General features: G+C 34.9%; 1 protein-coding gene across 7 annotated transcripts in view; it reads right to left on the reverse strand.

Moving 5' to 3' along the window:
• Positions 1 to 2,210: 2,210 nt before the first annotated feature.
• MARCHF6 (membrane associated ring-CH-type finger 6) overlaps positions 2,211 to 25,830 on the reverse strand; it is a 54,470-nt gene continuing 30,850 nt past the window's right edge. For 4 of the 7 annotated variants that reach the window (XM_067291008.1, XM_067291011.1, XM_067291007.1 and 1 more), the window contains 15 exons: positions 25,377 to 25,457; positions 24,067 to 24,135; positions 23,877 to 23,951; positions 22,905 to 23,039; positions 22,292 to 22,411; positions 21,301 to 21,401; positions 20,445 to 20,582; positions 18,430 to 18,631; positions 12,701 to 12,770; positions 11,290 to 11,486; positions 9,855 to 9,989; positions 7,670 to 7,759; positions 6,763 to 6,895; positions 5,654 to 5,789; positions 2,211 to 3,080 (listed from right to left, as the gene is read on the reverse strand). In XM_067291008.1, the coding sequence (XP_067147109.1) occupies positions 2,993 to 3,080; positions 5,654 to 5,789; positions 6,763 to 6,895; positions 7,670 to 7,759; positions 9,855 to 9,989; positions 11,290 to 11,486; positions 12,701 to 12,770; positions 18,430 to 18,631; positions 20,445 to 20,582; positions 21,301 to 21,401; positions 22,292 to 22,411; positions 22,905 to 23,039; positions 23,877 to 23,951; positions 24,067 to 24,135; positions 25,377 to 25,457 (1,770 nt within the window). In that variant the 3' untranslated portion in view covers positions 2,211 to 2,992. The remainder of the gene's footprint in view (positions 3,081 to 5,653; positions 5,790 to 6,762; positions 6,896 to 7,669; positions 7,760 to 9,854; positions 9,990 to 11,289; positions 11,487 to 12,700; positions 12,771 to 18,429; positions 18,632 to 20,444; positions 20,583 to 21,300; positions 21,402 to 22,291; positions 22,412 to 22,904; positions 23,040 to 23,876; positions 23,952 to 24,066; positions 24,136 to 25,376; positions 25,458 to 25,830) is intronic. The other 3 variants (XM_067291013.1, XM_067291009.1, XM_067291012.1) reach the window with 2 other exon arrangements.

A 25,830-nucleotide genomic window follows, 5' to 3' on the forward strand; every position in this document is an offset into this window, starting at 1 on the left:
AAGGCTACAAATAACTTAAGGCTACAAATAACTTAAGGCTACAAATAACTTAAGGCTACAAATAACTTAAGACTTTACCCAATGGAGAAGGGGAAGTCAGAAAGAGAATGCAGAGTTTTAACTCTTTTTAATCAATACAAAATATTGGTGTAAGAACAAATCAAAGCCATGCTGCAATTAACTCTTTTAGTATGCAAAAAGGTAGCTACAAAGCCATCTGAGGATTCTTGGATAAAGGTTTGCAGAACTACTAACAGCATTAGATACTCAACACCACAAAGGGGATCTCCGTCCAAGATCTAAGGTTAACACAAACTGTGGTAAAAGCCACAGTGCATTCTTCCCACTTGAAGAGTAGTATGAGACCACTGCAAGCTGTATTACTCTAGCACAGATGGAAGCCACTGATACAGAGCTTGTCAGCTGTCTCAAAAGCAAAGAGTTAACATGCTTACTGTAAGTTTCTATCCCGGAGGAGAACACAATAATGCAGGCTAAAGTTTAAAATAATAAAAAAGTAGCATTATTTCATTCTTGTTCTATACAACCTTAACCTTCTATCCCAAGACAAGCTTAAAAATAAGGAGATCAGGAGATGAGATTTTTTGAAAGTTTACAGTGGACAGTTTCAGCAACAAACTTCACTTAATCCAGGATGTGTAAAGCAGTGCAAAAGCAAATACAACAGTTTGATTTGAAATCAGTTCTCATTAATAAAGAACAAGCATAAATAATATAATGTGAACTGTAGTTCTTTTAATGTAGCTTATGTGACTGACCCAAATCAGTTTTGTTCTATGTTATGATTTGTAAAATAACAGTAATAAGAAACAGCACAAAGGCTTTTTCTTAATAAATTTTAATATTAAGACCAGTTTGTCTTGATAAAAACACAAAGTTACAAGAAACTGCACTACTGCAAATTCTACATGAAGCACAGTAGTGCTGGCACTATCTGAGGGGTAAGACTGTTTTAGAGGTTTGTTTTGTTTTGTTTTTTTTAAACAAAGATATGTAGAGGACAGAATCTTGGCATAAATAAGAATGCTTTATCAGTGAACTTAATCTTGTGAAAAAATATTTGTCCCACAATATACACCACTATAAATATTCAAAAGCAAAATATATGCACATCAAAAATATCAGGTGTGAATTCTCAATTTAGCCTTTAGTCAGCAACAGTGAGTTAGAGATAAATGTTTTGGCTATTTTTCTATGACTTCATTTTACTAGAAATTTCCTAGTAATTACTCCAAAGTGTAATATTTATAGTTCAAAACTATCAGGAAAATAGTAATTCTGTAGAACAGTAGTTTCTGGCCTTCTGATAGTGATAGCCCAATCCTCCTGCCACTGATTCCTATGCATTTGGCATGTGCTCATTGCCCAAGAACTTAAGAGTCTAGACACCAAAATGCAGTATCACCATCACAGCCATCACATACCAGATTCTTGCATTATTAAACTACACACACATAGAGTAAGTGTAGAACACTGAAGGAGAATGTATTGAGTAGCAAGTTAATTGTTCTATCAGCTTTCTGATTACTGTAATGGATACTCATATTTCCACCATATAATCGTAGAAAAGGTACTGCATTCTAAAAGCATGTGGTTTAACTCTACTTAAAGCTTTATGTTACTGCTATGTATTTTTTTAATACATCTACTTAAAAAAAAATACTGAAAAAGAACACTATCTACATATAGAAATACCACAATTTGTTTAACTTGATTTGGTGGCTCTTCTTTGACTGCATTGTTGAAAAGAAATCAGCTAACTTTTCCTTTCCTGTTTAATAGCACATATAGACTTCCTTTCCCCTCCCCACAGGCAATACATGGTATGTGATGAATAACTTTTTCAGGGTTACTGCCATAAAAAATTTCACAGTGACCCATTTTGAAATAAATGAGATTTTTTTTGTTGTTTAACATACTTGTGTAATATAAAATTCATACTATGATTTGCAGCTTTGGTAGCTTACAGAAAAGACGACTTCCAGCTCTTTAGTTAAGGACCAGGTCACACAACATTACTTACAATCTGCTCTTTTTTCCACTGCAGACACATTCAGACAAGCTTCATCCTGTCCCTTGAGATCCTGGAAAATTCTACTTTTGATAGGAAACAGGCTATAATTTAAGTTGTGAATCTGTCTAACTTTCCTTGATATCTTTAAACGCTTCTATCACCTAGCTTTAGTCAGTTTTTACTTACTGGTTTAGTGCAGGAACTCCTGATTCCCAGAGCCACAAAACCCCCCAAACAAGCATAAAAACCCAACTGAGCCTCAACAAGCACAGTCTGAATTCTCAGAAGAAGAAATATTTCTTGATTTAACAGTAATTGTACAGTATTACAAACTCAGACACATGAAAAACAATCAGGCAATAGAAAATGTACAACAGCTTTGGTGTTATACAAAATAATAAAAAAGACTTGACAGCAAGGTACATAGTTCATTATGTTCTCACCACAGCCACTTCACTGCTTACTGTAAGACAGTTATCTCCTTCTTATATTCTCTGTGTGGCCTTTCTACTCAAGAAAAATCATACTATATTACTGTAATAAGAACTGTTATGAACACCATAAAGTAATCTCCAAATTTTATAAAAGCATCTTGCCTCTTTGCACTATTGCTTTGTGGCACATTGTCAACAGAACAGCAGTCCAAAATAAAGTGACAACTAAATTTAATAAATTAATATACTTTTTTAAAGATGTACAATGCACATTCTTTTTAATCCAAGGTTTTAGGGTGTCAGGATACTTCTATTTACACATATACAGACCTCAGACAGCATTGATAACATCAGAAAATGCAGATAAAGGAACAGAGCCTTAACTGCTATCTGGATGCTACAAACAGAAGCCAAAAACACTGCTGAGAGTATTATTAGGATAGATATCCAAAGATTGAAGACAAGTCTATGAAAAAGGACATGTAAAGGCAAAGGGAAGGTCAAGATGTTTTAAACGACCATTTTATTCTTGTGAAGACTGAGGAGGAGTTGATGTGCCTTGTTTACCAGACTTTCGTTCATAATTCACAAGTCGTTGCCCAACGAGATACCTGTGATTATAATAAAAACAGCAAGCAATTAACAAAGTTACTACAATACTGTAACATAAATTCACTCTATTTCCTTTATTGCAGGAGTAGCTTTTTCATTTCAATAAAACTTGTTAATCTACATATGAACCACTTAAAATGGCTGTTCAACCATCTTCATCTTTTATTTTTTTTCCCCCTCAACTTTCAGGCAGCTCAGAATGAAATAAGGGCATTATGAATTTGTCTCTACAGCCTTAACTCCAGGGTCATGCAGTTCAGATGTGTAACCTGAATAAAAAAATGAAATACGAAGAGCGTGTGTTTGCATATTTGTATTTCCAGCCCCTTAGCTGGGGAAATGTCTTACCATGTCTTGAAGACTACAACATTAGCAATGACAGTATATGTACGCATACAAAAGCACCACCTTAAGCTAAACTGATTTTTAACGATGATGACAACATATGTATGCATACAGACTAAAGCAGCAAAAGACTCATTTAATTGCTTTTCCAAGTAAACAAAAAACTTCTGTAGAAAAGCCATATACGGCTATGAATTCTTCATCTGAAACCAACTATTTCCTTTAGATATTTCTTCACCACCCCTCCTTTTCTCACTTTACTGTGACCAAAACAACTGTTATATATTTTGGCACATTTTGACTGTCACAAAACTCACACAAACTTTTGAGATCTGTTACATGAAAGACTTAATTAGGCATACTTTTTAGACTATAAATCTCCACTGGGTAGCATGACTATGTTTACTTGCTCACTGCAATCTGACCATTAACTTGTAATGTACAAACTTCTTTTCTACAAGGATAACCATCCTTGTAGAGTTATAATCCTTTCTTTAATAATAATTTCATTTAATATCAAAGTAATTTCCACTTACAGATATTTTTACAGCTTTGTTTTTACAGTTCACATGCTATATTTTACACAAGAAAACAATGTGAAATATTAATGCAAGTTGCAATTCAAGCTACATTCTGCCTGAAAGATACTAACATTTAGCTCAGAACCCACTTGCAAAGATAAATACCAGCTACATTTACTACAGCAGGCCAAATACAGAACATGTTATAAAGGCAGGTGGGGAACAGCATTTAAATCAACTGATAAGAGTAAAAGGTGCTAAAATATCAAATGGGGTTGCTTACGTTTTAATTTTATTCACAACTCTAGTATTTCTAGACTCTAATTTTCCACATTTGCACCAAACAATTTATCAATACCTTTCTAACATTGAAGGCAGGCACAGGGAAGATCCAGAGAAGTCAATTTTAGGCTTGAGATTAGACTCCTTTTAGGTAGTGGAAAGAAAAACCGTTCTAGGGAATTCAGGGTATGAATCTAACACAGAAGAACTTACTCCTTTCCAACATAAAAGCAGCTTAGGAATACTAGTAGCTGTGGTTTAAAACTAACTTTTCCAAATAACCCCCACAGTAGTGGGCCTGCACACAGCACTACATAGGAAGAGGCATAAAAGGCAGTAATAAAAAGGCCCTATGAATACAGTAAAGTATGAGAAACACGACGAATCATAGCTCCTGTACTTAACAGATTAAGTGAGCAAACAACATATGTTTGCTGAAAAATCTGAAATATCTAAGGTCTTGTTGTTTTCAGCTTCGGAAAAACATTAAGATAATCAGATGCATTTAAAAAAAAAACAAAGAATACATACATATGCATAGAAGAGTAGGTTAAAAATTTGAAAAAGGGATTTTCCCAGAATAAAGGGGGAAAAAAGTATATTGAATATTTTAATCAGTTAGCTGTATTCAAATCTAGAAGACTAAGACATACGTACTCCAGCCTGCTTTGGGACAGTTCCTTACTAATATCTGAAGCAAGATCAACTTCAAGAAAAGGCTTTGTTTTACAGGATTGGGGAACAGCAAGCATTCTGAACACAGGTAATAAGAACACCACACACACACACACACACACACACACACAGGAATTAATCACCATAACCAGAAAAACGCTGGGAAAATTAACACTTTTATCAGGCAGTTGATCTGAAAAATACAGACTAATAATTATAGAAAACAAAGAAAATGGTCAAAAATTTGGTAAGGACAACCTGTATCAATTCAACTCATCTGAATCCTTTTTTTTTTTTTTTTTTTAAATAAAGAGGTCTAAAAAAGTAGGAAGAAGCAGAAAACAATTATGCAGAAAAGGCTGAAGATATGTTTTTATAAGCAGCAGATCAATATGAGATTTTTACCTTCAAATATGTAATATGTTATTACATTCACTTGTCCTTCAAGACTACAGAGGGGGAGACAAAGGCGTAACCAGCTTCATTTGTGGCAAAGAAGATTTAAGTCAGACATAATGAAAAGTCTTCTATTTATAAAGACAGTCTGTCCCTGTGCTTATCTACCTGAACAGGCAAAACAAACATTTGCCAAAAACAGTTCAGATCTGCCTCTGATGGTCATTTGTCTAGCAAGCTTCTTATATTCCCTTTTAGTGCTAAGTTTCTGTAACATCTGAATTCACTCAAACTGAGGTTGTTACCACAAATTACAATGGAAAAATAATGAAAAAAACATACTATATACTCACTTGTCATTTTTAATATGTTCATAAAGGCGCTTGAACTGACGGACTTGGAAGGAAAGGATTCCCATCAAAACCACCACCATGAGCAGAAAAGGGTAAATCCGACGCTGAACTAGGTTTTGCATCTCAGCAGTAACTCCTGCAAAACAGGATAGGACCCTCATATAAGCTAACAACGCTGAAGATAGCACATGCATTTCTGCCTCTGCCCCCTTCTTCCACTTTCTATTATACTGTAACTTCAGTAGCAGGGCAGTAAGATAATATATTTACATATCTCAGATCCAACATGACAGCTGGGCTCACCCCCTCCCCCAAGCATTAAAGTTCAAAGACTTCAATTAACACAGTGAAAATTCACAGTACATATCAGCCCTGCTTGCTTATTGATTTCTGTATACCTCATGTCAGAAAAAGCGGACACGATAGAAGTCTGCATGCAAGTGAGAAGCTGGAGAATAAAATGGAACTTATTGAACATCCTGTTAGTACCAAAACTATCAAAAGATAACTGTTGATAACACAGCACACGTATACTGCTTCTGATAAAACTCCTGCAATTAATAACAATTTTTATTTCATTCAATTATGAGGTGATAGGAAAGTTAAAAAAATCCATGTTTACAATTCATCTTTTATTTTAAATATAATGGAAATATACCGAATGAAATACTGAATGAAAACCACAAACCAAAACTAGTATTTTCATCTGTTCTAAGCTTCCTTTAAAGTTTGACAAGTCAAAAAAACCCAAAAAACATCAGCTTAATATAACTTTTAAAGAAAGAATAAAGGTTGACGTCTGAAGAAACTAACCAAACATACCTTTCCCAAGCTCATTAGATACCTACGTTTCTGCTGCTAGATATTATTCTGGCCCATAATTTTCTTTTTATTCTGCACTTTAATTTATTAGACATCCAGTCAGAATAACATATTCCATTTCTCACCCCCAAAGCTTAAGAAAAAACAGCAATAATTAAGCTTTTAAATTTACTGGCAGAAGTGTTTCTTTTTCTAATAATGTAGAACTTCAGGTTTTATTGACACAAATACATTTACATTACTCTAAACCATCAGATGATAAACAAGTATTCCAAATGTTTACATACCTAATAAAGGTACAACACCAGAAGCTATGATGTAAGGTACACACAGGGAAAGTAACAGAACAGAGATTACGGGTGCCGCCAGTTTACGAATTATGAAGTGTAAATCAATGTTACGAATCCCATTTGCATATACCTAAGAAGAACAAGTTAGAAGTAGAAAGGATCAATCAAGAAAGGCATGCTTTGTGCTTACAGGAATCATTACAAGGTTTTACACATCTCTCCTCATCAGAGGCAAAGGGAATTCCTAACTTGATGAAAACCACAGTGGCCACAGTATGAGAAGGAAAACCTTTCTGCACTGAACCATGACGGTTCCAGAAAATCATGCAAGTAGCGCTCAGGAAAAAAACTTAATCTGGAATAGTGTTGGGCTTTGGTAGCAGGAGTATAAGATGGTAGCTGAAAGATCATTAGAGCTGTGGATGGTAGTTTTGTTGGTGACGTGGGATTGCTTTGTTCTGTTAACTTGCTGAAGACTGGCTGAAAGAGGATCCTGTGGATGCCCTTGGCTGGGCAGACCAGAACTCCTCTATGTGGGTCTGCAGCTGAAGACAGGGACTCCACAATTCTTGAGTTTCTGCAATTGCTACCAGGAGCTGAGAGGTCTCAACATGGCTAGACTAATCATGGAAAAAGACTGATTTCTAATGGCTGGCACATACAGCTGGAGAATGTCTCTCACCCACAGCTTGGCTGTAACCAGCTATAAGGATGGCTCAGAATTTGAAGTTTATTTTTGTTTTACTGTTAAGTGTAGCTTAATGGATTAGATTCTATAATTTAAAAGGATTCTATAAGACTATCTGTGCTAATACTACAACAGGAAGTCCATTTTCTAACGTGTTCAAAAAACATTCATATGAATGTATTATACAGATAATTCACATGAACAATTTTTTCTTACCTGTTCAATAACAGTTTTCAACCACCACTGGGGACCCATCAGAGTTATGGCAGCAATTATTTTGGCATGCAGAACTCCAAGAGCCCAGTCCTAGTTTTGTAAAAACAATTATCATTATCAACTTTTTAAATATTTTGATAACAAAACTTTTTAGAGCACTTTGTTAATATTACTTAGAAATGAATAATTCAGAAAAAATTTTTTTTTTAAACAAGGGAAACTGTTCAAAAGAGGAAGCATCTTAAGCAAATTCTTAAAAAGAGAGGATGCTCTCAAGCTTAACTGATATTTGTAAAATATTCAGGTGCCTGGAACCATGAACACCAGCTAATAATATTAAACCAAAGGCAAAAACAAAATCAAGGCATTACATTTACTTACAGCAACAGACCAGTATTCTGGTACAAACTAATTAACACTGGTAACATGTAAGCAGAAATAATTTATTTTAACTCCTTTAAAAAAAAACAAAAGAAAGAGAGAGAGAGAGAGAGAAAAACACAAGATATAAAGATCCTCACACAAGCTAGAAAGCAAGATTTTTTTTCTTGCCTTTTTTTTTTTCTTCTCCTTTTAATTGTTCACAAAAGCCTACCTGATGTGAGCACTGCTAAACAAAGCATGGCAATGCTATTTACAGGAGGATGTCATACAAACCAGCGAAAAGTTTACTCTAACATATAGTGCAATCATTACAGCATGGAAAGAACAACTATGGGTCTGTAGTAAAGACCGCACAAAATGAGTCAGTTCTTTCCAGATTAGTTGCACACATTTATAGGTAAGACTTAGGACACCCCAGCTTAATCAACTTCATTAAACTGCTGGGAAAGCATATTTTCTCTTAATTCAATTATTTAAAAGACAGTCTTTGTTAATAACTATGTTCAAAAATTTAAAAACTTATTGTCACAAAAAAGGTGTTAACATTGTTTCAAAGTACTTTTTATGTCTGCTAAAGCACATAACCTTTCTAGAACTCAAGATTCTCTTTTGTGACAAATGGAAATTATTCTCCATTTCAGTAACTCCCTTGTTAATTTAGAACAAGCCTGAATTCTCTCTACTCTGATATTTTGAGGAAGCTCTACCACATGAAAATAAACCCCTCCATTGTATTTAATTCCAAGCTTCTATAGAACTAACATGGACAAATTAAAATTTTGTAGGTAATCCCTAGCATTACAAATTCTTTCCAAAAAGGTTTGGGAATCACAATCTTCTACCACTGCAGTGATACGATGTCCTGGCTACTAGTAATTTACTTAAGAACTGACACCTCTAAAGAATACACACATTGAGAAATAATGGACGATTTTAATTAGTAGACAAATTCTTCTTTGTATAAGGCTTTCACACATTTGAATACTTAAAGCAAAAAATAGCTTGTTCGTATACAGCTTAGAAATTGAGTGTCTTTGAACACTTTCTTGTTATTTAGTAATAGACTTTCTAAGGTCTTTTGAGTTCCCTCAATTAAAGTTTCCTTGAGTTAAAAGCTTTCAAGATTAAGTATAAGATGATACAAGCATCTGTCACTCAATCTGTAGTACCTTCACTTCCTCCACTGAAACTGGCAGGAAAACATTTGCACTCCCTTAAATCTTAACCTATGAAACTTTATTAAAAAGTAAAGCAAAATATTACTATCTCAAAATCTTATATTAATGATTTGACATCTCAGCTTAAACCAGAATGATCCTAAAGCATATCAAACTTCATTCATAGTGTGTATCATCAGGGAATTATAACTTTGTATGGGGAAAAACAGCAACCACACTTCCTGCTGCACAACTGTAGGCAGAAAGCTTTCCGGAGAAGTTATGCATGTGCATGCATGCATACATATAGCTACACTAACTTCTGTACATAATTTGAATATTAAGCTACTGCAAACCCTTGTGTATCTAATTACTGAAATTGAAAGATCCTCTGAGGTTATCACAAAGAGTTCAGCTCTTCACACATAAATTAATAAGCATATCCTTTGGGTTTAATAATACTTGCATCCGGACTGTCTTTTCTTTACTACAGGGAAACGTATCTGTAGAAAATGCTCTGAAGCCCTGAATCAATGAGAAACCAGAACTCCTGCAACCCTCTTACTCCTACATAAAGAAATGCATCAACAGCAGAAGCTCAACACCACTGAAAAGCCTGACATACCAGCCACTGAGCAACTGACCTGCCAAGGATAGAAGAGAGGTGTCTGATCCAGAGGAACTCTCAAAGGTGCAACGATTACCAGTTCAAACAGAAGACCAAGCAAAAGTGGAACCACACCAGCTAGCAACACGGCCACTATCAGTGTCTTCATTATCTAAAAATGTCGAGACATATAATTACATTTTTAAGTTTAAACAAAAAAATCTGACAAATATGTTCAATTAAAGCACGCAAATAGATAAAGCTGGAGAAAACCTACCCAGATTTTCAATTCATATATCTAGCCCTGAAAATAATTTTTGTTACATACTAGTTTTGCAATCCAAATTTTCAAGCTTGGATCCTACTTCCGACCCCCTCCCCAACCCCCAGCATGACTTGCCTAATTGAACTTACATTGAATATGTTTTTGTACGTTGGAAAATTATAGAAAAATCTTTCCAAAACTGCTCCCCCCCCCAGTTACACCCAAACCTTTTAAATCCACTCATGACAGAGTATTTCTGACTTGAACAAAAGACTCAGTTAAAGTATTATGCCTGAATCCCTCTTTGTTCTAGCATTCTTTTAGTTTAAATTCATTAACCAAAAATCAGATACAGAAGTAGTATAACCTAACAACATGATAGGGACAAAGGACAAGTATTACAGTTTATCTCTGAACTTCCTCTAGGCAAGCTTAAGATTTCACAAGTGAAAACAGAGAATAAGATATTCAGGGAAGGATAAAATATGGAATACACACATACACCGCTCTTCTGTCTGTAATAGTCTCATAAAAAGCTGTCGTAAGCATGTCCTTCACAGGGTGCCATTTATACAATGGATGTTTAAAATTACTCTATTTAGGCAAAAAAAAAACCACTATAGAAATCCTCAGAACCAAAACCTAGATAAAAGGGTGGGATAACTTCAAATTTTCACCACAACAGCAAATTTATGATAATAGAGGATTTTTTTCTTTAAAAATATTCATTTGAACAACACAGATCTGACAAATCACAAAGATTTTTGAAAATATGCAAACTACTTTTTAGAGACATTAAATTTGTCATCATCTTCAGCTTTATTAGTTTATTTGATAATGTCAAGTTACTAACCAAGTAACAGTTTAGTTTCCAGGTGTATATGAAAATATAATTATATTCATTGAGACCACATAATGTATGGGATAATATAATGCAACATATTCACTTTTAAAGGAACAGAAAAAAAATACATGTATATATAAACATATACACACAAGCTTATTTACGCTGATTGCTTAACATTCTGTTAAATGGTCTCCAAAAGAACAGTTAGTCTACGGAATAGGAACATATGCTGTATAAACTTCAAGATGGACTGAAAAGGAAAATGGAATACATGTTACAGGGCAAAATCTGAAAGTAAAAAGAAACAGTCTTTTAAAGCTATTTTTTGATACTTTAATAAAAATATCTCTCAAGACTCACCATAAGAGACCATTCTTTGACCTTCTGAAAAATCACTCTACGACCCTGGGGCATCCAGGCAACCAGCACTGTTACTGCTCGAATAGTTAGCCAGCAGACGTAAAGACCACAAGCGGCTGTGTACAGTTCATGGATTTTGGCGGTCCCCGTCCAAAATGACATTAACCAGCGACCAGCAAATACTGAAAACACAAACACTGTTAAATAGAGTAATGGTTTTTGAAGTATTAAGGAAGGATGCCCATGAAAACATTTATAAAATGTATTGTTAATTATTAATGCACAAATAGTATTCAAAATAAAACAATATTTTGGTACTATGCCCCTAAGGCATGAATGTGTGAGGCTCTAAATAAATAGTTATGCAGACAATGGCAATACACATGTAGAGTATTTGTTCTTTCATTACACTACAGTGATGTGATCTAAACTACAACAAAGCAAAACACTGAATGCTACACTATTTAGAGCCTAAATATTAATCTTCAGAACCTCAAAGGCAATCACAGATTAGTGCATAAGTTTGAACTTAAATCTTAAGGGTTATGTTTGAGTAATTTCACTGTCTCACATAATGCTTTAAGACTTACTGATGGGGTTTCTGAAGCTCTCCCACTCATTTGCTGTGTTTAATTTTTTAATACAGTGTTTCTAGTCAATAAAATTATAGTGCAATTATTTGTATGTACTGAATTAAAGCTATTGCAAGATTCAGAACTCAGACCTCAATACATTATTGACTTTAGGAGCATTAAAAAAAGGAGGTAAAAGTGACCTGGTCCTACAGTTGCCAGATTTTAGAATTCCCTAGCTGATAGCGTTCAAACAAATGTATGTAAATTTGTTGCAGTTAATTGAAAAACACTTGAAGTGCTTTTGATTTGGTTTGACTGGCATGTATATCAATACCGTACCACATCTAAAGGCTATGCTAAAAAGGCTCTAGTGAGGTGTCATGATGAACAACTTCAGAAGTATTCAATTAAAGAAGATACAATGTAGAAGATATGGTAACAACCTATGTATTTTCCTTCTCTAAAGAGCAAAGCAGGTGCAAGAGTACTAATTCTCTTTCTCTCAATATTACTACAGAGATTGCCTCAAAACTCGGGGCCCTCCTCCTAAGGAAAAAAAAAAAAAATCTACAACAAAACAAAGGAAATGTCAGTCTCTTCTCTGCTGAGCTGTAATTTAGGTACAGGTATTATCTCCAGCTTCGATAAAGGTTATCATTTAAAGTTTAGACTACTACATTATGAAGATGTTTCATTAAAAATGAAACACTGCTTTTCTGTATCTTCTTCTTTAAACTTAGATAAGGTTTCAAAATATTTATTATTGTAGAGCATGTCTGTTTTCTTTTCTTTTCTTTTTTTTTTTTTAAATTACAGTTCTACAGTAACAGACTTACCCGGTAATGTAAGGCAGATAAGACTAGCAATCAGTAATGTTATGCACATGAAAACAATCAGAAGAAATATCTGAAAGAAAGGGGGGGGGGGCAGAAGAAAAGAGGAAGAGTTTATAGCAAAAAGTTACTTAACTAAAGCCAAAAAAAAAAAATTATCATCCTAGAAAGCAGAATACAAGGCAGCTAAAACCAGAACATTTCTATGGTTTCCTGTTCAAATACCAACTGATATTTAATTGTATAAATAAATCATCACATAAAATATCCACAGTACATGTGGCACATCTAACAAGTGTTGTGTATTTAAGAGTTTTCCTCAGTTGTCATAATAATAAAAACTAACATTTGAATCCAGAAAAAACAAAGTTCTTCATTAAAAAATAATCTCGATTGCTGCACTTACCAACACAATGGCTTTCAATTAATCCTGAATTGTTTCTAATTCTGTAAGCCAGATAAGACAATGATTTTATAATGAGGAAAATCTTGCTGAGAAAGTTCTTACATCTGCCCTCAGGTCTATGTGACCAGCAGTTGAGTCTAAACTTGATGGTTCCTCAGGCAGGTTTCCAGCTGTTCACAGTATTCTCATTTACTTGACAGCTTTAAGTATCCCAAGCACCATGTGATACGAAGTTTAGCTTCACTATTTACCCAAATTACATAACAAAAATGCTTACTAGGGGAAAACTAACACTATATCATAACAGACTCCTGAGAGAAACCTAAATCTACAATGCAGTTTCCTTGATGAGACTTCTTGGGACAGTGTAGATCAGTCTCACCTCCAAGCTAGGATCTCCAGTACTGCCTAAAGGAAGGAAAATTTTGTGATTGGTTAGACATCAGCCTGGGTGAAGATGAATGATTCCCCAATAGCCAGGCACTTATCAGGTGATAGCCACATACCCTTCTGCACCCAGAAAGGGAAAGGGATCCAAAATTGATAGAAAAGCCAGAGTAGCAGACAGCTAGACTGCAGGCAGAAATTTTTCTCAATTATGAAAAACACATGGTATGACTTGCCTGGGGCCAAAACTGTCTAAATAGTCACTTAGGAAATGATGGGAAGAAGTCAGTGATGGTGATCCATACGGGAGCAAACAACACACGGAGGAGGAGGAGATAAAATTAAAGATGATTAAATACTAACTCTGAAATGCTCCCAGTGACAAATGCGGGATCAGAAAGACAGGTCGCAATCTGCAGTTGTTAAAATAGTGTAAAGAAGGGTTTAGATTCACTAGAAACTGGGAAAATTTTTGGAATATATGGAGCCTATATAAGAAACATAGGCTCCACAGAAGCCAAAACAGAAACAGATGGATACCACTTAAAGATAATGCCATACCTTCAGGGAGGAGGACAGAGGGAAGTCATTAAAAGCTTGCATCTTTAGAAGACAGAACAAAAATGGACAAAATTCAAGAAGGAAGCAGCAAAGAGCAGTCTGAATAATTAAAGGCTATTTGAAGAGAACACACAAGAATAAGCAACTGTGTCTACACCACACACTTAGTAAGTGCTAAAAACCTTCTTGTTAAGATACATGAAGGAAGTGCAAAGGTGAGAAAGAGTGCTGACATACCAGGTATGTGAGAAACTTGATGGAATGAAGATGGCCAGAGGAGCACTAACACCAGAGCACAGAATTTGTAGCAGTGATGGAGCAGGCTGCGCTAGTGGAAAGACATGCTATACATTAGGAAAAGTTTAGAGTCAAATAAGGTGAATAGGCAGGTCATATCAGTAAGAAACTCCACCCTAAGAACTGAAATTCCATGCCAAATAGGAAGAGTAGCAGTAGTAGGGCTGCATACTCTATTGCGTACTAATTTAGGATGACAACAGTGACCTGTAGCATGCTGAAGGAGATCAGAAAGCTAGCAAGGGCAGAAAACCAACACTAACTGGAGAATTCAAATCACCATAACGCACTTAGGTATCATGCCAGGGGCTAAAGCTGATGTAAAGTTTTTAAACACTGCTGCTGCTTCTTGGACCAGAGAATTGGAGAAAGTACAAGAGGAAGAACAAGTCTTGACTTGGTCCTAAACAATGCACAAGCTGCCAATCACTATCACCACCAAAGAACCACTCTCATGGTGAGTGCAACTCAAAGGTCTCGCAAGGACAGCCCTCCCCCTCCAAAATCCATCACAATAATATTATTTCAAAAGTGAGAACTACCTAAAAAATGAGGAAATTTAATAAAAGCAAATGGAAAGAAGTAGTCAGAAAAAAAAAATGCTTACAGGCCATGTGTTTAAATATACCAAAGTGAAGGTTTGGCACAAACACACACCATCTATCATAAGATTTAAAAAAAGGTCCCCCAAAATCTGTCACAATAAACAGCAGAATAAAAATGGTTACCAGAAGACGACATTTTCCAAAAGTTGAAAATAAATTCACAAGGGAAAAAAACAGAAAATGGATAAATTCTGCTAAGATAAATCCAAAACTATAATTAAAGCCACCTCACAAAAAATTTAGAAATAACTTAAAGGCCATGAAAAAATAAATTATTTTTATTAAGAAGTATTTTTCAAAAGTGTTCAGTAAATAGAGTAATAATAACTAAAAATCCTCAAAAAAAAGCTTGCCAGAGAGTTTGCAGGCTTTGCTGAAAATTAAGGATCATAAAAGGAAGGCTCAAGGAAAACTAGGCAATAGCAGGAAAATTAAACTGATTTTATACATCAGCATTTGTTCTAAAGAGACTTTGGGAGGTTCCCACATCAGAATCTTTGTTTACGGAAGGGATGAGTTGGAATAATTGTCCAGATTGCCTGATAAAACTGAGAAGTAACAAATGGCAGGATCAAATGATATTCGCCCAAGAGTTCAAGAATGAAACTGCCTTGCCACCAGAGGAATGGGACATTGGAACAAACAAAACAACAAACAAAACAAAATAAAAATCCAGCTATTTTAAATAGATTCCACAGAGGTCCACAGAACCTACATAGCAACTATTTAGAAACTAATATACAATTTATAGACAGCTATGATGTAACAGCAAAGAGGGAAATCATGCTGCAGAAAGCTGCTCAGATTCCATGAAAAAGCTGACAATTATGAAAACAAGCATGACAAAACCCATAGTGTATTTCATTCAAGCAGGCAAGATTTTCCAGCTTGGAAAAGAATGACAGAAAGTACATGACAAAACTGGGGGGGGGGGAAGAGTGGCACACTGAAAAGAAACATGAAATAATTGTTCACTATTTATCATAATACAAAAGCTACAGGAAGACTGAAATAAGTAGCAGGAAATAAAAGGTTGTATTTTTCACACAAAATAGTTAATTAAACAAAAGAATGCCCTGACATGGGATGTTAAAGATACCAGATTACATGCAATCAAAAAGCAAACAGAAAAATAAACGAAAAATCTATCAAGTACTATTAAACATACAGCAACTGAGGCAGGAGAACCATAACCTGTATAGGCTTTTATGGGGAATAAAAAAAATATAACCAATCTTTTTAATTGCTCCGAGATTAACATAGTGTATACTTAATTCAAAACAAACAAACAAAAAAACCCCCCAAAACGCACATCCATGGTTTTAAATGCTTATTTGTAACTCTAAAATAACATGAAAAAAATCAGTTCTTATTCCTTGCTCAGCTCATATGGACACAGTGAGTTCTAGTGGTAAATATTTGTACATAATAAAAAACTGAATATAAAATTCCCTTTTCTAGGTTGTTTTAACTTGGTTTAATACAAAAATAATAAAGAAAGGAGAGAAGAGGTCTCAGATCTTTACAATGTCTTCTCCCTCCCCTCACCAAATGCTTAAAATCCCAAGTAATAAAATAATTAAAGTATGGAGCGGTTCCATATGGCTCAGTCTCTGTTGTTTTCTATTACATTTAATTCCTTTAAATGTATTATTTCTTGCTGGAAGTCAGGGCTGGAAACACATTTTTCATGAAGTGAACCTATCCAAGGAGAACCAAGGTCAATATACCATGCAGAATCACATCTGAAGTAACTACAATGATGAATGATTCCTTATTTAATATTTGAAACAGGTGCAACTAGGGACATAGCATCATATCAGTGAGCCGCTGTATTTTTGAGATGGTGAAGTGGTCATCATATCTCTTGATGACAACAATGGAAAGAAATTCAGTTACATCTGATTCTTTTCTTTTTTTATTTCTGCTTTTTGTAGAAGTCCCCAAAGAATAACTTAAAATGTCTAAGCAAAGGAGAGTAGACCAGAAAAACAAAGTCTTTGATAGCTGAGTATGAAACTGCTTAGGTCTTATCACTAGTTCAAGGCCAGCCCTCAAAATTACTGAAAGCTTTTACCATGCAATAGCTTAATTGAGAGGGGGAGATGATTTCAGTCCACGTCCTCATCCAGAGCCATGCACCAAAATAAAATAACCCACATAAGAGCAGATCTAGAAAGGAGGATTTAATGAGTCTCTAGGTTAACACATCTCTTCCTTGAAAGCAGCACCTCCACATTACAGTTGTTATATATTGACAGCTCACAGTAAACAAGACTGCCTTTTAATTGCTTCTTTAGCAGCCAAACAGGGAATTAACTTCAATTAACCTGTCTGTCATCCCAGCAGCTTCATACGAACATGACTCAATCTAGTTGAAAGTATCATAAATATGACATTCTTTAACAATAAAGTCAAGTCTTATCCAGACTTTCAAATATCTCTACCCAATGCCTTGTGCATATTTGATCAGTTTTCAGCTGGATCAGTTTCCTGACCCAGCTCATCACGTGAATGTTCCAGCACTGGTATTCACGCTAAAAAGGAGAGAAAGGAGAAGCTGCTGTAGAAGGATGAATGTGACCACCCCTTACAATCGATCTGCATATTTATGCTAAGCCACAGAGCCATACCATACTTTGACTTCTTGTTATGACTAAGCTGATATAGCAGTAGGTCCTATGAGAGGGGAAAATTCATTCAGTTTCTCTCGTCTTTTCATTCCTGAGCTACTTCCTCCCAGCATTTCCTCTGCAACAGTATCCTGTTTATACACTCCTGTGGTGAGCCATTTTAGGGAGCTAAAATGGAAGTGTCCACTACTTTAGTTCTTGTGCTATACCTGAAACAGCATAAGTGAGTTCTCCTAAAGTTTACATTTGATTAACTCAGAATTCTAATAACAATGAAATAATTTATCTAGGTTGACCCATATTATTCTAGAAACTTAACAAGCATTTCCTTTCTTATTGTAAGGATTCAGAACTTTAAAGTATTAAAACATCTGCACCTTTCTATGTTTAATATAGACACAATATAAGTTCCCCATTTAATCTTATAATACGGGAAAAAAGCTTAAGATAGACTCCAGCTACATGACTAAAGTACACCTAATAGAAAGATATGCCTTGTTAGAGATCCTCCTGAATTATCCGTTTCCTGGGAGGTTATTATATTTCTTTCCATTACTAATCATTAGAAAAAGGGGACATGAACTTCTTACAGATAATATACCACAGCATGTATGGAATCTATAAAAAAAACAGTAACTGAAGGTCTAAGTTACCAGCTGAAAAAAGCTATACATGAGAATAAATTAGAAATATACTTCCTAACAACATGTAAATTGTACAACACAAAATAATGTGAAACACCACTTGGCTTCTCATGTAGGCCATCAAATCTTTCTTACGTAAAAACCATACCCGTTTTTCAAATGTCTTTCACTTTTCTCTTAACACATTAAATATACCTACCCTGAGTGGGAATTTTAAAGGCCTACGATAAGGCTGGAAACCCACAGGTCCTCCTTGTTGAAGTATGGCTTGATGGGCTGCATGAAGACCTTCTCCCACAACTGGAATGGCATTGTTATTGCGAGCATGTTGGTTGTTAGGCTGCTGGTTTGCATTGTTTTCATTCTCTTCCTGGTCACCAAGTAGGTAAGAATGGAGGTCCCTGTAAAAATCAACAAAATTCAGTTCTGTTGTTTAATACAAATGAGAACCTTACACTAATAGATACGTTAAAGATGTATTCAGAATGAATACAAGTCGTACAAAGTGAATACAGGAGAACTTTCAGAATCTTGATGAAGTAAAATAAACCATTTTCTGATAACATACTCAGTGTCTTTTAAGTGTAGAACTCAGAAGAAAAATGCTAACATGCATGCAGATTAGAACAGTGGAAATGCAGTCACAAATAAAGATCACTGATCTGCTTAACTGCTTTACAGCAACACCTAGTATTAATGTTGTTGTGCATACAAAAGGAAAAATGCATCAATATTTTAGCTTGTGTAAGCAGGCAGCTCAACCGACAGCTTTTATTTTACTGATATTAAACTCTACTGGAAATAATTATCTTCAGACCTGAACTGTACAAGGACGGTACTGTATTGCTATAGACACAGTATCACAAATGTAGAGTTTAGTAAGACACAGTCTTTCAAGAAGATTCTAAATCACCCAAAACATATTCACAGCTTTCTGCTAACATGAGTCTCATGACCAATCAAACTACTTAAGAAGCATTCTATTCCCATTCCCTGCATATGTCACCAGCAAATAGATCTTTAGTTGGGTCTGATAAAAGAAAAAAGTAGCTCAGTATGAACTTGTAGAATTCAGTTTTTCTCAGCTCTAGCAGAAATTTTTCTTAGCAGTAAGAGGGATGCAGAAATTCTAAACCCCAGACAATGAAAGCTTTCTGAAGCAAGCAGTGCTGTGAAAAAAGCAGAGGAAGAGATTTTCAACTTTGCTTAACTAAAAATGTTGCAGAAATATTTTATAACTGACCCTAGCAACTACAACAGTGGAAAAAGCAAAGCCATTTTTTAATCATCATCTCCGAACTACTACTCTTCTCTCATGTTTAAACACTATCAAAACAGGGACAAACTGATTACAAAGATAACTTTTTAGAATGGAAGCTTAATGGTAAGGGTAAGCTGAAAAAAATATTTTGGGTTGCAATAGAGAGAGAAGGTTTTTTCTTCCATTGTCTTGGAGTCTTAGATAAGTAATTTAGCCAAGAATAAATCTTCATCCTTATAAATCCTATCTGACTGATCCACAATGATCAGGACATGGTGGGAGAGTGCCAATATACTTCGAATTTAAATTAAAAAAAATTACTTTTTTTTTTTTTTTTATTCTTGGCTAATTTGGAAACAACATATGAACTAAAAAATCATTTCAAGTGCAATAACACTGCCTTGCAATCAAAATTAAAGAACTCCAGTTTATATCCTTATTTACTTTAGGGTACAAATACACTGTTTCATTCTTCTTTAAAGACTGAACTTTTAAAATTCCGCATTAAGTTATTAATTTTTTCAGCTTAATGTTCTAACTTGTTTTTCCAGTAATTTATTCTTTTTGCGTATTATAAGCAAGAAATGTAACATGTGCATGTGAATTTTACATAGGTGACACACAAATGCTCTCTTGACACTTATTCTTTCATTTCCACATATAATAGGAACTTCAACTGTTAGCCTTTTATAGGATTTTTACTAGGCAAATGCTGGAATAGTGTAGCAAAAGGATTTCTTGGCAAAGACTAGTCCAGAGCTGCAATTACTATTTAGAGAAGGTTATTCCATAGGAAATCACTATATAAGTTTTTTTTTTAAAATCACACACCTATCTATAAAGCAGCTGTTAAAGCTACTCTTCAACTAAATCTCTTGAAAACATGTTGCTTTCTTGTCAAAAGGCTAAGCTGAACATAAGGCTTGCAGCCGATTTTGGCTTTCTGTACTTACAGTAAGTATCCAGCAGTAACGGTCCATGCTCGTACAAGACCTTTCAGCCACTGTCTTGTATGTCCTTGTTCTAGCAAAGCTGGAAGCACGACCTGAAGTAAAAGGAGCTCTAGGGAAAGTTCACTTACTGGAGCATCACTAGAAACAAGGGGATGAGCAGGAAGTCAGACACAAGGAACACTCTGAAAGTAATCTGCTACACTGAACTGTATTAACAGCAACACAACGAAAGCTATATTGGATTTCAACAGAAACAATTTTTAGGTTTTTGCAGACATTTTTCCTTATATGCTATTCTGCGCACTGGCTAAGGGCTCATGAGCATTTCAGCATTTAGGTGCACGTGAAATTTAAGAAGAAAATGCTGAGAAATATTATATCCCACTATGAGAGAGTATGGCTTGCTCTTCCTTTTGCTGTTATCATTGCTGCTTCAATTGTTATTTAGAAGTAGAAAAATAGTATTACCACTAAAAAAGAATGCAGTTACAAACTATTTTATTCTTGAAACAGTGATCACCAGGACACAGTATATAAAACAAACATTAGAATGACTTCCTTCACAAAAAGTTGAAGGAAAAGCTGTTTTGAAGGCATATAGAAATTAAACAAGTTATCACTGTTACAACGATACAAAATGCCTTTTATTTTTCTTAGCAACTTTTTATTTGGTGAATTGTACTGTGTATCCACATGCTCTGTTACTTTACTTTTCTAGAACAGACACTGAAGTTTGGATTGAGAAGGAATTAAATCATATACCAAATATAATGTAAAATTTATGCTGGAAGAATTAAATATAGTTTTTTCTATTTACAAGGAGATTGAAAAAGCATCTTGTAGAAGAACTGCCTACCTGTAGAGCATAACATTATATGGAAGAAAGCTAGGCAGGAGATACTTAATAATGCGTATAGGAAGCCAAAGCATGAGCAATACGATTGATCCAAAGACGATCTGCAACAAGGAAGTTTATTTAGTCTGTGAATAGCAGAACCAACAAAACCTAGTTTTCCCACACAACGCTGACCTGTTTTCTAGAACACTCTCCCCAGATAGGGTTGTGGCTGGATAAACACTGACTGGCTAGCTGACAGCTGCAATAACGTCAAACAGCCCTGCTTTCCTTCTGATGAGCTTTCATTGCTTAAAGCACTTCAGGAATATTAATACAGTATATCAAACGTTTCTGGTATAACCAGTCTTGACAGTTCACATGACACTTATGCCAAAAGCAGCCCATTTGAGACACTGCCCTTATGGCCTGCTAGGCAAACGTCAGGCAAACAAGCTGAAGGAAATCACAAAAACTTTGCTGTTTCCAATGTTCTACAACAACATTTGGAAGCAGATGCCACTGGCTAAATCAGCATAATCCAACCCAAAAAACACCAGAAAGCTGTTCTACCCCTTCTGCACTACTCTAGTAAAATTGTATCCAGAATGTTTACTGCATCATGTAAGTAAGAGCATCATGACAAAGCTAAGTGACTTACAACACCCATAATAATGAACACTTCTTGTCTGACTACACAAAAAGTTGATGTTGTTTTGCATAAGGAGTGGATATTATGGAATAATTTAGGTTGGAAAGGACCTCTAGAGGTAATCTAGTCCAATAATCTCCTGCTCAGAGCAGGTCCAGCTACAGCAGGCTGCCTGGAGCCTTAGCCAGTTGAGTTTTGAAAGGATGGAGATTCTGTAACTTCTCTTGGCAGTCTGTTCCAGCGTCCGACCACCTTCACGGTGATTTTTTTTCCCCTTAAATATGCAGTAGTGTATATAGGAGCTAACATGGCGAGATTTTTTTTTTGTTCACATGAAGAAATATGATGAGAAGTCCTTACCACTGATAATATAAACCTCCTGAGATGTCTATAAATGGGAAGGTGAATCATTTCCTGCACTGGATTAAAGTCTGGATCATTCAAATTCCTGAGAAACCATAAGACACCAGGTCTCAATACCTGAAGTGGGAAGTAAAAAACAATTTATGAAGGAAAATTATTTTTGCATTCCTTGTTTTGCATTTTGCAGGACACTGCTGCAGCTAAAAATGTTTTAAACATAAGAAGGGTATAAAATACAACAAGGTTCAACAAAAGGGTACAGAAATAGAATAAGGAAAGCATTACCAAACAGGACTAGAGAAGCAATAACCAATTAAAAGCTTAACTTTCAAATATTAATCAGTGTTCAACAACTGAAATGTATTTAGATTCACTGGAAGGCAGCACCCATGTTAAAAAACTCTTGGTAAACTAAGGACATTCAAGTAAAACATTACTCTAAATCATCATTTTCAACTGTAGTAAGGACCAGCATGGCCATTTATACATAACACTGAAATCTAATATGCATACAAAACACAGTAGGAGCAATACACAGATGTGAAAGATCAGTTCAACGGGCAAGCTTCACTAACTATGTCACGTAACAATCATGTTCTTATAGACTCACCTCTCTCAGTAAGAGAATGAAGGATGCAAAATAAAAGACGTAAACCATTCCAACTAACCAGTGCAGAAACATTGTGGTACCTGGGGCAGACTGAAAGCTCAATTCTCTATCTTTCAAAGTGGCATCAAACATTTCCTAGAATGTAAGTCATGAACAAATACGAACAAATTCTGGCAAGCTTCCACAATTACTCACTTTATTTACTCTAGTTCACATATGCTAATTGGCATTTAATTTAAATGTCTGCTTCATGCTAGCCCATAAACATTTAAGGATAGCATTTAATTAGGAAAAAACTGAGTATTTATTAATATTTACACTAAGAACAGCAAATAAAGATCAATTTTTGATCCAGGTAACTTATAGAATGAAAACCAAAATCAACTCAAACATTAACATACACTATGCAAGTTAAGTCAGTTCAAACTAAGTGGTTCTGTGGTGGAAACAAATACTCATTCCCATAAGTAAAATGATATTTCTACTAAGGCTAGAAGAAATCAATTTTCTCCATTTAAAATTAATCACTTAAAGTATACAAAACTGTCCTCCTCAGTTACAAGCAAGCACAACATGAATCTTTTTCAAAATAAGAGGCCATACAACCACTAAAATATCAAGTGTTTACCCTTTTCCATAAAACAGCCACATACAGAAACTTACTTCGTACACTGGTCCCCCATATATAACTTAATTCTCATAGTGGTCTTGTAAATGCAGTAAAAAGAATTAGGATCTTATTTTAAAAATATCACATTTATTTTTATTAGATTGTATAAAGGAAGACAAAATTAGCATTGAGCAGTACCTAAAACAAACAAGCAAACAAAAAAAACCTTTTCCCTTTGGGAGCACTATGATGGTAAAAACAATCAGCATGCTGTTCAACTCATATCAACAACTCTTTTCCCTCAGAACTTTTTTCTTTCAAATCTAAGCACTGTTAAAAAGATTTTTTATTTCTATTCTTACCAAAGAGCATATATCCAACCACCAGCCACAGATGAGAGGAAACACACCAATTTCTACCACCACTAACAAGGAAACCTTTTGGAAAAAGAAAAAAAAAGAAAATAACATCAAATAACTCAACAGAAATCACTAACAAAATTATAATTCAGAAGTTTTTTTGTTTTTAAAAAAACACAAAAAATAGGATTACCTTGACAACAATATAGCAAACGCCTAATAAACGACGTGATCGCTGGAACTTAACAAGGGCTGCCAAACCCTAGATGGCTTTGTTAAGGAAATATTGAAAAATATGTTGTAACAAGCCCAGCAGATCGCAGTTATTAATTAATATGAAGCACTGTGTTATTTGGCTTTTAGCAATAACAAATTTTATAAAAGGCAAAAGTGTATTTTGAACTGTATTTCAAAAATTGACTCTGGGTGACAAACTCATGTGCTGGATTAACCCACTAAAAGGAAAAATATATTTCTAAAAATAAATACTTAGCATTTTGTGCTAAACATGCATCTACCAAAATAAAACCTTCTTGAACTAAGCATACAAAAAAATCTCTCAAGAAATAAGCAGTTACCTTTGAAAATGTATGCCAGGAATATCATTGCTAAATTAAGTTTTAAAACTGAAGGTCTACCTTAAATTGCAGCTTTCTTTTTCAAGCACTCAAAGAAATACCTTTCCCAAGAAAATCTGAATGTGTTTTAGGGTTTGTTTTTTTCTTTTAGGAGACAGACACGCCATCAACTGTCTTACCACATTTGTATTGCACCTCACATAGTGTGGTCTAAAGTTGATGTTAGCTTTGTGTACTCCTGAACAGAAACTGCTAATAAATGTTTATTCTTTCAAATTGAAGCCAGTGTTAAAAAACATGGAGCTGGAACACAATTCTTGCTTGTGACCGAATCCTTTCAGTTTTCAGGACTCTGCTGTTACTACAAACATTAGTTTCTCTGTAATAATAAGGGTTACCCATCTGAAAACAATGCTTGCTGCAAACTCGCAGTGGTTCGGAGACTACAGAAGAGAAACTAAAATAATCTGCACACTAAAGATCTAACAGGATCAAAAAGATGTAAATGAACTTCCCATCATACCCTAGGCCTTTTCATAGTCCTGTTTCTCTTTTTGCTGCAACTACATAACCCACAACAAGAGTATAAGGACAGTGAGGAAAAAACAATGGTTCTTCATGCTGCTACTCTTGGCTAGGTATTCAAAATTTAGCTAGAGGCTTTCAAGCATGCTTTTAAACTTTCCTAACACCCTATGATTTTGTGCTGTTAAACATGTCCGAGTACTCTGAAGAATGCAGTCCCATTGACAACTTAAAAAGACTGAAGAAAACAGAAAAGACCTTTTCTTCTAATTTCACCAAAAGAACAGAGCAAAATGGTAAATTAGTTGTGCCTGCATCATTTCTGTGACTCCCCAAAATGTAGCCAGAAAGATTATTTATGTGTAAAATCTGAATAAGGTAACTACTGACAAAAGGATACATGACAAACAATTAGAGTCACTGCTAGCAGCACATATCCAACTATAGTTGTAATCAGACCTTCAAAGTGAGATGCTTGAACCTGGAGGAAAGAAAAAAATTTATCAGTCTCCAAAGTGACTGCAGTTCCTTTTCACGCAGTTAAGACAGAGTCCAAATTTCAGCTCTTCAAGAAGAATGACAAATTTCTTTATTTTTTTACATATTTTAACAAATTAGTCCTTTGGTATCTCCAGCAGGAGCAGAAAACCTTTACATTTACAGAAGACAACAAATAATGGCATTCTTTAAACATGAAATGACCTCTGTATATGAAATAAAAGGTGTCCTCTTACACTACCTCCTAGTCTTCATTACCTACTATCATCAACTATGAAAATTACCCACTACACAAATTAAAAACGTACAAGGAACAAGAGGCTGTTAAAACCATTCATACTTTTTTTTTGTGAGAT

Source organism: Apteryx mantelli, chromosome 2, assembly GCF_036417845.1.
Source record: "Apteryx mantelli isolate bAptMan1 chromosome 2, bAptMan1.hap1, whole genome shotgun sequence".
NCBI lineage: Eukaryota > Metazoa > Chordata > Aves > Apterygiformes > Apterygidae > Apteryx > Apteryx mantelli.